The sequence below is a fragment of the Notechis scutatus genome, chromosome 6 (assembly GCF_049901735.1).
Source record: "Notechis scutatus isolate UNSWTSFEM ecotype Mainland chromosome 6, rNotScu1.2, whole genome shotgun sequence".
Lineage (NCBI taxonomy): Eukaryota > Metazoa > Chordata > Lepidosauria > Squamata > Elapidae > Notechis > Notechis scutatus.
This window is the reverse complement of record NC_142014.1, coordinates 45,981,640-45,999,066: the sequence shown is the minus strand read 5'-3', so window position 1 is coordinate 45,999,066 and position 17,427 is coordinate 45,981,640. Positions and strand designations below refer to the sequence as shown.

The 17,427-nt window shown below is 35.4% G+C and overlaps 1 protein-coding gene across 1 annotated transcript in view; it reads right to left on the bottom strand.

Annotated features, from left to right (window-relative positions):
• Positions 1–17,427, bottom strand: part of PLXNC1 (plexin C1) — a 66,003-nt gene that overhangs the window by 15,862 nt on the left and 32,714 nt on the right. The window contains exons 8-17 of the mRNA XM_087968113.1: positions 17,063–17,147; positions 16,899–16,958; positions 16,067–16,203; positions 14,628–14,807; positions 13,219–13,303; positions 9,864–10,070; positions 9,571–9,759; positions 2,607–2,697; positions 1,837–1,938; positions 823–926 (exon numbers count right to left, since the gene is read on the bottom strand). Coding sequence (XP_087824239.1) covers positions 823–926; positions 1,837–1,938; positions 2,607–2,697; positions 9,571–9,759; positions 9,864–10,070; positions 13,219–13,303; positions 14,628–14,807; positions 16,067–16,203; positions 16,899–16,958; positions 17,063–17,147 — 1,240 coding nt within the window. The remainder of the gene's footprint in view (positions 1–822; positions 927–1,836; positions 1,939–2,606; positions 2,698–9,570; positions 9,760–9,863; positions 10,071–13,218; positions 13,304–14,627; positions 14,808–16,066; positions 16,204–16,898; positions 16,959–17,062; positions 17,148–17,427) is intronic.

Below are 17,427 nucleotides of genomic sequence, written 5' to 3'. Positions count from 1 at the left end.
CCTCATTTTATCCACCTCGGAAGGATAGAAGGCTGAGTCTCACCTTGAGCCTGGTGAGATTCTATCTGCCAAATTGCAGTCAGCTGGCAGTCAGCAGAAGTAGCCTGCAGTACTGCACTCTAACCACTGTGCCACCACAGCTCACATGTTCAGAAATAATTTCTTAAGAAAAGAAAAACAAAACTAATGCTGGTTCAAAGCTGAAATATTTGTCATCTGAAACCCCTCTTACTCACACTACATCCACAGAGGATGGAAACTGATAGCGTGAGTGCACCAGGATATTCTGGAAAGTTCTCATTATTCAAATATATATATATATATATGAAGAAATAAACAAGAACTTAGCAACTTTAAGACTGGCCAGGGAATTCTGGGAGTTGAAGTCCATAAGTCTTAAAGTTTGGAGACCTCTGATCTAAAACACTGCAATATTTGTCCTTTTTTTTAAATACCAAAGATTTGCATATGTTGGGAAGGAACCCTGAAATTCACATCTATTTTTATTATCTTCATATTCCATCACATTTAAGGAAGATGATACTTTGTAAATGGATTGATGAATTAGAAAAACTTTTTCAGTTACAAACTGAATGATCTTTGGCATTTTTAAAATAATAAGATCCTTATCAACTATCTGAGTTGTGAAATGTTGATTGTTTTTTTTCCAGATGTTATTTTTGTGTTGTATGGTCTATTTTATTTTTGAAAAAAATGATACTATACATCATCTAGAGTTGTAATGGAGTTGGCAGATTACATTTAATAAATTGAAATACATTATTTCAATTACTTGTTTGTTGTAGACAAATAATCATTTACCTCTGGAAAAAATGTCCTAAGAACAAAATGTTTATAATCAAGAAATGGAATTGTTCCAAAGCTATCAACTATATCCTGTTCTTCAACTTGTAGTTCAACAAATCCTATAAAACAAAAAAGTCAGCTGTAGTGTTTATTTTTATAATGTTACATCCTAATGACAATTTTCACTATGATTCTGGAAAGGAATGATAAAGAAAGGAATGATTATCAGTATGTGTGTTTGTGGCATACATTTGTGTATGTGTATTTATTTTTCTGGAATATGCAAAACTGTCTATCTTTTTAATATACAGATTTTTAAAATCCATTTTTGTATACAACATAGAAATGACCAATGATTATTTATTGTAAGATCAGCAAAAAATACTCTATGGAAGAATTTAATCCAAACTCCAATAAAGACAATTATGCATTATGTGTCAGAACAGGCTCCTACAATCACATGAAGATTTAAAATAAACACATAAAAACAGTTTCTCTCTTAATATGCAAAAACTTAGTATGAGATATTTAAGGAATGGCTTTTGCTATATTAAATTGGACAAATCATGTGTTTTAGGTGTAGCATTAACATTATTGCAAATGCATAAACCATTTGTCTAGTCTAACAAATTTCTTTGTATGTTATTTGTGATGTTGGCAAGATCTACATACATTTATCTATTACTGACCTCTTTCTATGAGAGTAGATCTTGTAGGTCTATTTATATTTGTTTATTTGTATATATAGTTCTTGTTTCCTACAAACAAGGGAAGATTGGCTAAAAGGAGCATTGAAGCTTTGCAATAGTAAAGACAGCTTACAAGACAATTTTACAAAGGGTTTTATAAAGAATATTAAAGGATTTTTGAGGAAAAACTCTGTCATGTAGTGTAGTAATGTAGTTACAAACTAGATTTCTGTATTTGATACAATGATAAAATAATTGCATAAAAACAATGCAACAATTCTGGGGACTTTTACATCCACACGTGAATTCATTCACATGCATTCTGCTGATATAAATTTACCTTCCCGTATTTCTTTACGAAGTTCACATTCCAATAGCTCCAGATGTTCACTCAATTTTTGATTTAATTGTTTGGACTTTCGCTGGGTGACAAAAACTGCAACTAAAAAAATAACATCAAGCTAACAGAGGTGTTAACATGCTATCTGTCCTAATACATACATATTTATAATTTGTTTTAAAAGGACAAAAATATCTGAAAACTGGTGCCAAGTGGCCAAGTTTAAAATGACATTCAATATATTTAAATCAATTCATTAAAAGTATCTGCAGGCTACAAACAACCCTAAAAATAATAATAGAACTACAGTTAGTAGTAGAAGGCCGAAGCAACCTCCGGAATTTTGGAAGTAGGGTTCTCCTTTCTCAAATGCCTTCCTTTTTGTCACCTCACACTGTCACAAATCTTGACAAAATTTGGAGGCCTCTGCCTAGGAAGGAAAATCTATAGGGTTCATTATGTTGATGGAACTGAAGAATTTAGGCAATTCAGTCTGAGGCCTTGGAAAGATTTTGTGTATAGCAAGGGAGAGAAAAGAATAGGATGGATCATTAGTCAGATGCAGTATAAGCAGAACTTCCTGAGCTGTGAGATGATTATAGGTAAAGTGCTCTCTGATGACTCTAGCTGATGGTTTTGGTGACTGGAAGAGCTTTGAGCTGTATCAAATGACTTGGTTTATTTTCATTTATTTTATTTTCATTGTCTATCCTTTGCAGCCACTGTTTTGTAATAAATTAATGGGTAAAGATAAGTATGCAATCACTTACCCACAATTACTATCGGGATTAACAAAAGAATGTAGAAGAATGAATAGTTCTTTTCATTAGGAATTTCATACACAAAATTCCCCACCTTGACCTTTGGATAAATAAGACATAATAATATATTATATATTTCTAGAAGATTGCAGTCAGTGTATGCAGAATGTGGTATAGGGATAAACAGAATTGGTATACTCTTTATATTTCCAAAATAGCTGATAGTAATTATGTTAATTTATTATATGACTCTTCTTTTATTAGTTTTATTAGTTTTATATTCTGTAAGCCACCTTGTCGCCATGTGCGAATAGGCAGCAATATAAATTCAATCAATCAATCAATCAATCAATAAATGTTTTACATTTATTTGATTATACTGTGATGACCTGGGTCAAGGCACAGAGGCAACACAGTCAGCTGATAGTTCAAATCACCAATCCTTTATTGCACCAACTTTCCCCCAAACGTTCCCAATTATGGCAAGTCTCAGAGCAAAGTGATCTCTCTCACACACACACACGCCTCTGGCTGCAAATAGTGCAGCAAAATGCTGTGAGCACAATGGCTGCAAAGTAAGAAAGGCAGCAGGGCAAGGGAATAAGTCGTTGTCCAGGAAGCAAAGGAACAAGGCAACTAATCCAGGAAGCAAGAAATAATTCAAGAAGTCCAGGAAACTCCAAATGTTGGAAACAGCACACTAAAAACTCAATGAATTCAGCATTTGTTCCCAACAAACGTCCCTCCCCACAGTGTCTCCTTAAGTCTCAATCCACAGGTGTGCCTTGTGAAGAGGGGCGGGGCACTCCCCTCCCAAGTCATTGGGTTGGCCTGTGCTGTTCCCACTTCCTCTCCACTCTCCTTGTTCAGGGATCAGGAAGGGGTAGTTCTTGCTCATCGCCTGAACTCCTTCACTCCTCATTTCCACTGTGTGCCCTCTGTTGGTCACCTTGGTCCCATTCCTCCCTGCTAGCAAGCCATCCCACTCCTGAGGGGCCCCACCTGGCCTCCTCCCTACATTCCTCTGAAGCCAACGAAGCCGCCTCCTCGGTCTCCCTCAGCTCCAGCTCTGGCTCATCTTCCTCTGCAGATTCAGGCTCCGATGGGAACATGACATATACCTTGTCCTTCTAACAGATTTTTCTTAACAGATAATCAGAGCTGGAAGGGACCTTATAGGACATCTAGTCCAACCCTCTGCCCAAGCGGAAGACCCTACACCATTTCTGACAAATGGCAGTCCAATCTCTTCTTGAAAGTCTCAAGTTCTACTTAAACAGCACTCAAGAAAAAATATTATTGAAAGATAAAATGCACTTTCCAATTAAACAATGAGAGATCTCTCCTTGTTACAGAATAGTATGCAACATAAGCAGAGGTCCAATTTCTCCTCTCTTAAAATGAAGAGCAGGTATTACATATGCTAAGCATAACAAATGCAGATTACTTGTAATATTTAGTATGTAGGTATTCTGTTTATTTTACAAATTATATCTACTTTCCTGATTATATGGGAAATTGTAGATAATTTGTGTCTGCAAATAAGACTGAGGATCTATAGAGAGAGAAGCATACAGAAAAGGAGAAAAAACGTAGGGCTAACTTCTGCAATATTAAATTGTATAGATCAAGATATGATACACTTTTATAACCTGAAAAACTAGAGCAAATAAATCTAATACTAGACTTTATTCAGAGATATTTTCTGCAAGTAAATATTATCCAATTTTACAGGATTGTATTGTAATAATACGTGTCATGATTAGTGACATCTGGTGTCTTGCTTTATTTAAATACTTTATTAATTCATTAGTAAAGAGATAGTAAAGTGCTAAAAGAAACTGAGAAAGAGAAAGAAATGAAATATTTTACAAAACTTTATATAGATTGTTATACCTTTTGACTTTTTCATAATGTTTTGGAACCAGGGATAAGTAAATTTCTTGCTAAGTTTGCTAATGTTATTCAATAACTTGAAACAGGAAAAGACAACAATGAAATTTCAAAAAAGCTATTTCCAGATCAAAGAAGAGGCAATGAAACAGTGGAAATTAGAGGTGCAATGGGTATAGTTTTAGACATAATTCAATCTCACATATATGTATTTGATTAGATTTGAACTGTCTGTTTAAAACTTCATACACATGGTAAGTTTCAAACAAAGGTTAATTGAAATAAGTTTAAATAAATCTCCTTCTCCTTTCCCTCCCTCTCTTCCTTGGGCTATTTCAGTAAATAAAGATGAAATCTACATTAATTTGGTTTGTTTTTTATTATTAGTCACAAACAGATGCACAAGTGAAGTCACCACCATTTTCACTTCAAAACTTCAGAAGTCATCCAAAAGTGATCCATGATCATCTTAGCATCTGCCATCAAAATGCTGAACAAGGAGTTAAAATTACTGTTACACAGGTCCTGCAGTAATGAAAATCCCTACAGAACTATCTGATACCAAGGAAAAGAAAGAAAGCGGGGGGGGGGGATTCCTCAGTTGCTTGGCACATGAGTTGCCCACTGAGCCTTTCAAGAAGATAAAGGGAAAATAAACTCTTGTTAATTTCAGCACTGGCAGCTTTTGCTAAGGACATACCCCAAAGACATCATGTTAGCATTCCAGTTCCAGAGCAGGAATCAGGAAAGATTGTTCTCAACAGGGAAATTGTCAAGACAGAAAAGCACTTAAGCTTCCTGTGACTATTATTGCTTTTCAACTTGCCAATGAACTGGGGGAAGGGAAGGGTGAGATGGAATTCATAGGTTACAATCTTCAACCATGAGATCCAAGGACACATTTGTAGGTGTCTGTCGAGATATGGACTGTTATTAAAACAACAGGCTGATTCCTAATTGGACAATGTGACCCGTTTCATGGGAGGAGAGGATGAAACTCATTTTTAACTATGCAGAGTTGCACGGGAAAATTTAGGGTTGGTTTTGCTTTCTTCTGCGACAGAATGATGTACTCAATAGAGAAATGCTTTTGGGATTTTAAAGTTGAAGTTGAAGATGCCTGCTTTTATTGAGACTATTAGTTGGAAGGTTGAGAGAAATAAAGTTCCAGAATATTAAAAAAATAAAAACAGACCACCAAGTAATCAACATCCAACATTAGGCATGCACGCCCCTTACTTCCTCCAGACTCACTACTAAATATCTAAAACGCAAGAAGCCTCGCAAACAAAATGCATGAATTCCTCATCTTATTAGGCACGACCACATTCAACATTATATTTGTCTGTGAGACATGGTTAAATGCATCTTTTCCAGACTCCATTACCACAGACAGCGAATATAATGTTTATCGGTCAGATCGCGAAATCCGTAGAGGAGGTGGAGTTGCTATCTTCTACAAAAAATCCCTAAATCTAAAAAAGATTCAAATTACACAGGAACTTGCTCTTCCAGAGACCATCGTCTGTGAACTGTCCGTAAATACCACAATCCGCTTCTTACTATGCTACAGAGCCCTGGATTATGACATAGTTCATGTAAACAAGCTAACTTCACTGTTAACGTGGGCTGCCTCTTGCCCTCACCTCTTATTTTCCTTGGTAACTTCAATCTACCTCTTATAAATTGGACCCTAAATGAATGTACATCTGAACCCATACATGCAACCCGGTACAATGCTGTTACTACACTGGGACTGGATCAATTAGTAACTAACAATACTAGATTCAATAACTGCCTTGACCTTATCTTCTGTAACAGCTCAAACTCAATATATGGCCTACAAATACAAGAACCCTTTTCAAACAGTGACCACAGTATGATCGACTTTTGTCTCAATTTACGCCCTCACAAGGAGGATCATAATGATGGATCCCCAAAATACAACTTCAAAAAAGCCAACTATGATCTCATAGATGCTGACCTATCATCTCTTGATTGGCACATTCTGTTCTCTAGATGTAATACTACAGAAGACCATTATAATGCATTCTTGTTTGAACTTGAAAGAGCCATTAAACTATATGTACCATTAGTAACCCCCAAAAGTAAAAAAAACAAATTACCCATAACAATAAGGAAACTCCAATAAAAAAAAAAAAGATCACTATGGTGTAAAAACAAAACTGGCTACATACCAAACTTTAAAAACCAATACAACACCCTATGCTGACAGATAAAGGCAGAATGCACAAATTACTGCTGCAAGCAAGAGAAAAACGTCCTATGTACAAAATCCACCCGCACCTTCTACAATGTTGTTGATACCAAACTTAAAGACTCATGAACCATCCCATCTCTAAAAGGACCAAATGGGAAAGACTGCAACAATGAAGCTGTTAAGGCCAATCTTGTCAACACATTCCTCAGTTCAGTCTTTGTAAACAACAATGGTTCATGCCCCACATTTCCTAGTAGTACCACAACTAACTGCAATGACCTACTACATATTGAATTTACAGAAGATAACGTAGAAAAGGCACTACATAACCTAAAACCATCCCTATCTATTGGCCCTGTGCATACTTCTTAAAAAAAGCTCTCCTCTGCCATAGCGGAACTCCTAAACATTATATATGAGATATCATTCAGAACCAGCTCCTTACCAAACCTATGGTCCTTAGCTACAGTCATCCTATCTTCAAAAAAGGTGATCCCAGCCTGGTTGAAAACTACAGACCAATCTCACTGTGTTGTGTCACGTGCAAAGTCATGGAATCAATCATTAACCAATTCATCACTCTCCACTTAGAGTCAAACAACCTACTCTCCAGAAAACAATTTGGTTTCAGGAAAAAATTGTCCTATAATCTTCAACTCCTACACTGCAAAAACATATGGACTACTCTACTTGACCAGGGTAAAGCTATAGATGCAATTTACATAGACTTCTGCAAAGTTTTTGATTCAGTGGTCCATGACAAACTACTGTTAAAACTAAACTCTTACGACATTTCCGGATCCCTCCATAAGTGGATTACTGCATTCCTGTCAAACAGGCAACAAATAGTAAAAATAAGGAGTGCTATATCAAACCCCGCTCCAGTTAACAGCGGTGTCCCCCAAGGCAGTGTTCTAGGACCCACACTCTTTATACTCTATATAAATGACCTTTGTGGTCACCTTATAAGCAACTGCATCCTCTTTGCAGATGACGTGAAACTATTCAACACCACCGACAATGCTACTATCCTTCAAAGCGACCTTGATTATGTGTTAGAATGGTCAAACATCTGGCAACTCCAAATCTTGACCAACAAATGCTCTGTCCCTACATATTGGTAAAAAAAATCAGTACACCAAATACAAACTAGGCAGATATGACCTAGTTGATGATCCTCACTCTGTCAAGGACCATGGAGTTCTCATATCAAATGACCTAAGAGCTCACTGTAACAGCATTGCCAAAAAGGCATTAAGAGTTGTAAATCTAATCTTACAAAGCTTCTCCTCTGGAAATATCGAATTGCTAAACTTTTGCCAGACCAATACTCAAATACAGCTCATCAGTCTGGAATCCGCACTGCATATCAGACATTAATACAATCAAGCGAGTCCAGAAGTATTTCACAAGAAGAGTACTACACTCCTCTGCTCGCAACAGAATACCCTATATCACCAGGCTTGAGATTTTGGGCTTGGACAACCTTGAACTACGCTGCCTACTATTAGACTTAAGCACAGCATACAAAATTGTCTGCTACAATGTCCTACCAGTCAATGACTACTTCAGCTTCAACCATAACAATACAAGAGCGCACAACAGATACAAACTCAATGTAAACTGCTTCAAACTCAATTGCAGAAAGTACGACTTCAGCAACAGAGTGGTCAATGCCTGGAATGCACTACCTGACTCTGTTGTTACATCCTCTAACCCCCACTCCTTTAACCTCAAACTATCCACTATTGACCTCACCCCCATTCCTAAAAGGTCTGTAAGGGGCGTGCATAAGTGCACCATCGTGCCTACCGTCCCTGTCCTATTGTCCCCATTTATTCATACCTATTTCCTGTATTCTTACTCATGTTTATACTTATACCTATTATCTTGTAAGCGATTGACAAATCAAATAAATAAATAAAAATAAATAAATAATCCTAGCTTTCTGCAGCATATACTCCATAACTGAGACAGAAATAAATCAACACTTTCCAACACTGAAGTTACAAAGGATCTGAAATTTATTTCCATTGGTATGGAATATGTAAAAAATATGTTCTAAGTAAAAAAACGAAGCAAAAGCTTCCAACTGCTTGATCATGGAATCCTGCTCCCATAAGATTAATTTATTACTATGTGAAATGTGCATTCATGCAGCATCTGAAATATTATTCTCAACTGGCAAAAATCTGAAATTAAAAAAAAATGCTAGAGACACTTCCCAGTTTGAGAAATTGCATTGACACTGCAACTCTGAGAGAAAAACAGAAGGTATAATTTCATTTTAGAGATGTGCAGGATTTAATCCAAAACAGGAATAATGCCTTGGAATCAATGTAAGCACTTGCTGTATCTGTCAGCAGAACATAAAACAGGTCACACATTTTTCTTATCTTCCACAGTGCTGCATAGCCCCTGAAAATCCTAAATCCTAAATGTGTATTTTCCATGGACCATACTGGCCAACATGCATATTTCAGATGAGCCAGGAAGAGTTCCAGATTCTCTAAGGTGCAGCTGACAAATACAGCACATGCATCCACATCCGATCCAAAGTACTTTTCTGTTTTCGATTTGACTATGCACAGTTTAGAGTTTTAGATTAGATGAATGCTTAGATTCTAAAATGCTTAGATTCAAGCATTACTCACATTGAAAGCTGTGTAATTCTATCTATATGTACATAATGCCAAGGACTGTTTTCAGAAAGGAGACATAAAAATTTAGCATATGGAAAAATCTAATTTTGAAGTATAATATGATATGATTTACAAACTCAGAGAAGTATTTGTAAGAATAAAATTTAATAATACAAACTTAACAAACTAAAAAAATATATAGTCAACATTTACTCACATAAACTTTCATGCTTGACTTATTAATCTTCCTGGTAATGTTTTTTTCCTGTTTAGCTCTACAGTGTATTATGCTACGAGTGGCTGTTTTGGAAATATTTTGGATGTTGAATGTTATGTTGATCAGATTATTATCAGATATGAAAACTTCAAGTTCATGTCTAGAAAGATTTAAGTTGTCTTTTTTTTTCTAGAAAAATGAAAAAATAGAATGAATCATGCAGTAAAATTCAAACAATGAAAATTGTTTAAAAGAGAAGGTTTAATCAAAGAACTTAAAAGCTCACAACTTACATGTATTTTCAATTCCAGGTCAGGTTCCAAATCAGTTATTAGTTCATAATGAATAAATTTAGGATCAGGATAATATTGAAAGTCACCGCAAGATATATTAATATTTTCAACTTTAAGAATAACGTTAATAATCTTAGGTCCTTTCTCCATCTTAATAGCAGGGGTTGTAAAATTGCATTCAAAACTATTTTTATGGCAAGTAAATTGCTAAAAAAAAAAAGCAGTATTGAGAAAATTATAAATTATAGCAATATAAATATAAATATAAATATAAATATAAATATATATATATATATATATATATATATTTGTTTTCTTAAGTTTTCCGGTACTTACATGTATGGTGTTGACTTGGTTCGGTTTTTCCCGTCATTGTAGTTCTTTTAAAGTTGTAGCAACGTTTCAGCAGAATCTCATCTGCCATCATCAGGCTTCTGTATTACAGAATACAGAATACAGAATTCTTCTGTATTACAGAATACAGAATACAGAATACAGAATTCTGTATTACAGAATACAGAATACAGAAGCCTGATGATGGCAGATGAGATTCTGCTGAAACGTTGCATACAACGTATATATATATATATATATATATATATATATATATATATATATATATACACACACACACACACACACACACACACACAATATTGCTAAATGCTGCAGATCTATGCACAGTTCAAATGTTTAAACATCACTTAATTCAATGAGATTTGATATTGCTTATATACAATATATATTCATAAGTTTATTCACATACATTAAAAAAACCCTTAGCAACCTAATTAACTTTTAGACTGAGTCATAACAGTTTTAAATTATTCACAAATATATACATATCCAAATTTGATCTTTAATACAAAACCATTAATCAGATGATGTTGTATTTAGAAATGGTGATAAGCTATTAAAATTGTTTTTACTTGCTGGGATAAAGAGCAGAGGTGGGCTGCTATCAGTTCGCACCAGTTCAGGTGAACCGGTGGTTAAGATTCTGTGCAGTTTGGTAAACCGGCAAATCCTACCACTGGCTGGCTCTGTCCCCGCTTGTTTTTCGGCCTGTTTTCCAGGCTGTTCTCTGGGCCATTTTTGAGACATTTTCAGGGCATTTTCCAGGACGTTTTCCGGGATGTTTTCAGCCTGAAAAATGGCCTGAAAACAGCCTGAAAACAGCCCAAAAACACCCCCCAAATGGCCTGTTTTTTTTTGTTTTTCGGTCTGTTGTTGGCTGTTTTTCTGCCTGTTTTAAGGCATTTTCCAGGCCATTTTGGGCCATTTTTCAGTCATTTTCAGGCCATTTTCTAGGCCATTCTTCAGGTTGTTTTTTGGCCCCAAAAATGGCCTGAAAACAGCCAAAAAATCTGACCAAAATACTGGCTGAAAAATGGGTGGGGCGGAGCCAGCCGGCTGAATCCTACCGGTCTTTAAGATGAGTGGTCAGGAGGCGGGGCTGGGTGTGATGTCACCCACCCAGTCACACGACCAACCGGCCATGCCTACCCAGCCAGAGAAACGGTTAAGTTATTCCAATCCACTGATGAAGGACAAAGTTACTTCTTCTGTTTGTTTATTTTTATTTTTGTATTTTACTGTTGTTTTTTTGTGGCTTGTATTTTTAATTTTTTTTAATATATTTTATTTTATTTTTTGCATTTTTATTTTTATTTATAGATCTTAATAAATTTGTTTAAATAGTATTGTTGTTGTTAGAGTTTATACACTCAACTTAATTAAATTTTCATTTAGACACATTAGATAAATACATTTTACTCTTTACCTATTTACATGCAAATATAGGTTACCAGCAGCTTGGCAGCACTCTGAAACAGCCTGAAACTGCTCTTTCCAAATTTGATCATACAGACTCTGGCTTTAAATACAGTATTAATGTCAGAGTAAAGAAATCTAGATGTTTCCTTGATTTCTCACCAGCTTCAGGTAATATTGTCCATAGCATCATTCTGGACTGGCTCAGGGCATAAGAGTTTCCTTTCTCCAGAATTGGCTCCAGTTGGTGTTGATAAGCTCTGTTTTGCAGGATCCCACTGTTTCTCTCCACTCCTATTTTACATTTTTAGGGAGCCACTGATCTGTAGTTATCCAATGGCACAAGATCAGGTATCATCATTATGCTTGGTCAGCCAGGGGTTGAGAGGTATAGCTGAGTGTTTTTATCAATATGTTGATGATAACTCAGCTGCACCTCTCAACATCAACCAATGAAGGATGCTCTCAAATTTCTTTCTCAGTGTCTGAAGGCTGTAGAAATTTGGACGGGGAATAAATAGGCTTAGGTTCCATTCTAGCAGGAGTGACTAACTGTGGGCTTTAGGATTCCCAAGCTGGTAATTTTTCACATTGGCTCTGAATGGGGTTGCACTCACAAATGAAGGCAAATATAATACAGGATAATATTGCAGGATCCAATCTGGGTTGGTCACTAGGAACAGAGTTTTAATCTTCTGAGCTTTCACCCTTGTGCTGGAGCCCATCCTCAGGGAACTTCTGTCCCACCAGAATATTGCACAGCCCAAATTAGAACTAGTGTACAACTTGGGGATAGTCCAAGATTACTGGATCCTGTTCAAAAGGTATGTGGTAGGCATGGCTAGGAGGGCTCTTGCACAAGATCATCTGAAAATTGCCTGGATTGGGAAGTCCAGCTCAAACATTTGTGTCCAGTGAACACCTTTTTGGATTACTGCAACATTACTGCTGTGTAACATGTGACTTCCTTAAGAACTACATGGTCACATCTAGTTCTTAAGAACTACATGGTCACATCTAGTAGTGTACCCACTACTGTCCAAACTATATTGACTCCCAGTAGGTTTCCTGGTGTAATTCAAAGTTCATGTTGTCATCTATAAAACCTCTCGTAACAATCTGGGTTACATGGGGGAACCATCTTTATCCAATTATTTCCGCCCATCCCACAGAGTGAGCATATGATAGGTCCCCTCAATCAAATAATGTCATCTGATGAGATCTACCTTGTCTGCCTTGTGGAAAGCATAAATCCTGGAAATTTGATTGGCTCTGATCTATTGGCCTCCTATAAGACTGGCTTTTTCTCAGACATTGGGGAGGATAGTTAGAGAACCTATTTTTTTAGAGGATTGTGGATATTAATATCCATGTTGCCTCTGGTATGATTTTTTTTCCTGTTTTCTGTTCATATTTTTATTATTAATTTTAATTGTTCAACATGCAGACTCATATGTTGAGTGAGTGGACTTATAAATCTAAATTCTTTACAAGCACTATCAATACATTTGGGCACAACATTCATTTTAATTCATTTAAAGGCAGGGACACTTGGAGAAAAGACAACGTATACAGTACCTACCATTACGGTCTGTGGGAAATCACTTAAAATAACTTCATCTGTGATATTCAGATATTTCCCATGTATAGTCATCTTGCGACCTCCACTGGGGAAGGGGGGAAAACAATAAAAAAATAATGTTAAAATAGGAATTTCTTAATAAAAAAATCCAAAAAATCACACAATCTAATTTTCAGAGTTGAACACGAAGTACATTAACTCAGAATTTCAAATTTTAATTTCAAATAATCAGGCAATCTACACATTTCTGATTTCATTTCTGATTAAGAGCCACGGTGGCGCAGTGGTTAGAATGTAGTACTGCAGGCTACTTCTACTGATCACTGGCTGCCAGCAGTTTGGCAGTTTGGTTTCACCAGGCTCAAGGTTGACTCAGCCTTCCATCCTTCCAAGGTCGGCTAAAATGAGGACCCAGATTATTGGGGGCAATATGCTGACTCTGTAAACTGCTTAGAGAGGGCTGTAAAAGCACTGTGAGGTGGTATATAAGTCTAATTGCTATTGCTATTCAATTATCTTCTCTTATGGCACTGTACAAGGCAGACTGTTTCAGGCAACTTGCTAGCTATGGCCTTAGATATTGTCAACATTGGAAGTATCTACACAATAAAATTGAGCTTGTAACACAATTCCTGCCATATATAATTATGTTTCCAAAAACTGAATTTAAACATATATGTATTCAGTGCATTACAGAAAGAAGCATTAAAAATGTATTATTAAAATATGCATAAGATACCACAAAATATAAAAGGCTCAAAATGTATTTCTTAGGTTACTTTCTCCTTAGATTATATAAATAGCACGTGGCATTCAATACACAAGAGTACAAATAAAAAGGCAGGAGAGAAATGCTTTTTTTATTGATCAGTAATTTGTTACCCCTACAAAAATACACAAAACTTGGGACAATTCTACAACTGACTTGGCACATATGAAAAACTATCATATGTTATGATTTGATTACATAATTGTTTTTCATATATATATCAGAGTTATGTGAATTTGCTATGCTACTAAAGTGTTCTAGTAACTTGTAGTTTTACACTGAAAGAATCTGCTAAAAGAAACATAAAAATGTTTCCTGTTTATGAGGAAAAAAGTGGTGAGGAAGAGAGCTTTCTGTAGCAATGTTAGTGGTACAGAAAAGTTCGTTCTAGCATTTTCACCTACTTGCTCCTTTGGTATGGTAGAGGAATAATAACCTGGTCTCCCGCTTGGGCGGGGGGTTGGACTAGATGACCTACAAGGTCCCTTCCAACTCTGATTATCTGTATTAAAGGAAAGTTGTAAAGGGAGAGTGACAAAGGTCTATAAACTCAAATGATCTACTTTCAATAACAATGCTTAGATTAGACTATAACTTTCAGGTGCTGTAATCTTTTATGATAGTACAAATTAAATATTACCTCATCCAAGTAATATTTGGAAGGATTTTAGCGCATGATGGAAAAGAGACGTAATGTAGTGGAAGAGAGGCAGAACATTCAAACCCGTTTTCCTTTATGCATGCGCTCTTGACTTCTTTACGACTTGGTGGTAAACAGAATTTCATGTGTGTGTCATTTAACACTTTAGTAACATATCCCCTAAGGAAAAAGAAAATAGTGTCCCTTTTTAATGCATCATTACTCTCACTGAATATTCCTGCTGCCTGAACTCTTTTTAAAACTCTTTCACCTCTTCTGCATTATCTTCTATCTTTTCCTTAAAGGCTTAGAACCTCCCTTCACCTCCATGGGCCTCAAGGCTGTTTCTTATTATAAAATATTGTCTACAGTTCTTAATTCTTGTTGACACTCCCATTCACTTCTTTCTATTATTATCTTTCTTATGGAGAGTTGCTTCCTCTTTCAGCTAGCATTTCCTTTGCTTGATCTGATAAAACTTTATTCTCTTATCTAAATACTGTTCACTTAGAATGAAGATATGATAGATTTGTAAACTCCATCAGCACACTAATGTTTGCTCTCTTTGTTGCTTAACTCAGAGTGCTTCTTGGAATCTAACTGCCTCCTGTCATTGCTTGCTTAGCAGGAACAGGCCATCTAATCAACTACAGTATAATGGACAACTATCAGCTCTCAGTATGCATTGCTTGTAATCAGTAACTCTTTGGGATATTGTCTTGTTACTTTTCACAGCTGAATAAACAGTCCCTCAGAGAATTAGCTTCTCCAGAGACTTTTGTCCTTTCTTTGCTTCTTTTTTATTGGCGATTTCTCATTAACTATCCTTGTTTACTTCCTCGGTGTATTTCTCCTTGGAAAGGATTGCTATTCCTTGTACAGTCTCTGCTTACTCAGGAGGTATAAATCACCTACAGTGAGCAATCAGCAACCTTCAGGAGACACTCCTGGCAATCAACATTTCCCCCTTTACTGTTGAACAAATAATCTCAGAATATACAGTTTCTCTGATCATTCTTATATCTTGTCTCTTTTGCATATTGAAACTGTGGATGAGGTATACAGTAAATTCTAAGGATGACTATGGAAAATATGAATAACTACTGGGAGTCTGATGCCATCCATATTTAACTCTATATTTCATTTACCCTATATTTACAATTAATTTTGCTCATAGCTTTATGTCTTCATATGTATGTTTCAGACAAATTCAGTCCAATATTTCACAGAGAACGAGAAAGAGATACACTAATGGATTGTACTTCCTTATTACTAGCAAAATTCCACTTTGGGAGTTAACATGACAACAGAACAGTTTCAATTTCCATGTATAGGAGCTGTAAATCTATGTTTCTTAGGTAGACACTATCTGATTATATAGTACAATCACTAGTGCAGATGGTTTCAAGATAAATCAATATGCTGTTATTTTGACTCACACATCTTGTTGGCAGCTGCTGGTTCCAGTTATCTCCATCAAAAAATTTGATTTTGTAAAGTTTTCTCCTATGACTAGCACTTCAGGTTTACCTAATATTGACATGTAGTTCGGTTCAATGGAAATAATTTTAATAGGCTATTGGAAACAAAATAAATGTATGTTAACATATCTAGACAACTTTTTTAAAGTAACAGAATTGTGCATTTATAAATACCTTTAACATTCTTTTGATATTAATGGTTTGGCAGCTAATTTGGTCTAGTGGTTAAGGATCAAGTTAGAAAGCAATATGCCATGAGTTCAAGTCCCTGCTTAGCCAATACAGCCAGCTGGATGAGGAGTATTAATTATAGCAGATATATTCAAAAGATAGGTAATAAAACTAGATAGATAGATAGATAGAGAATATAAATTTTTAAAAGTTACTCTTTTTCACTGAAATCAAGGTCTGCACAGAGGTGAGAGAATTAAGTTAGTTTATATGCAAACCAGGTTGTGTCCTTATTCTGTTACATCTGGTAAATGTACAAAGCCAGCTTCAAAATATATAAATATATATTAGTAGTTTACTTCTCATAAAACAGCCACATTAAGCTGTCAGTAAGGAGAGAGTCTGCCTATCTCCAAAGACAGATCCATGCCAAGAAGTTAAGGGATAGAGAACGTGTAACTTTCCAGATGTTGTTGATAATTCTCAGGATTATTTTCCATTGGCCATGCTTAACTGGGTTTCTGGGTAATCTTAACAAAGAAGTCCATCTCCAGTGTAAGATATAAAATACATATTTTCCTTTAAGTTCTAATATATCAGTTTCAATTTTTTTGCTGACCTTTGATGTTGCTGAATGATCTTTTTTGTTTAATGCATTGATAGTTGTACTACAATCAATCTGAAAAATAAATCAATAAAAACAAATCAATTTTAAAAAAATCACTTAAGGGAACAAATTTCATTAAATGATTTTTATAATTCTATAAAATCAAAACATCTTACTTTTTTGGCACAAGTCATAGAAGAGGTAACACATTTTTCTTCTCTAGCATTCCAGGTGCAGTGCGTATGATCACATTTTGAGCACCTATTAATATATATATATAAAAACAGAATATGTAGCAATTAGCAAAGAGAGAATCAGCAAAAGTGTGAACAATGGCTAGTGGCTAGGTCCTATTTATGATATTTACATGTCATAAATATTAAATATTTGATATTGATGATATCATATGATATTTATTATATTTATCAGTAACAAGCTTGACTATACTTTGTTTTACATTTATGAACTGTTTACATTTCTAATTCTTAATGATAAGTGGAATATTATAAATCCATACAAAACAAATTTGGTAAACGAATCT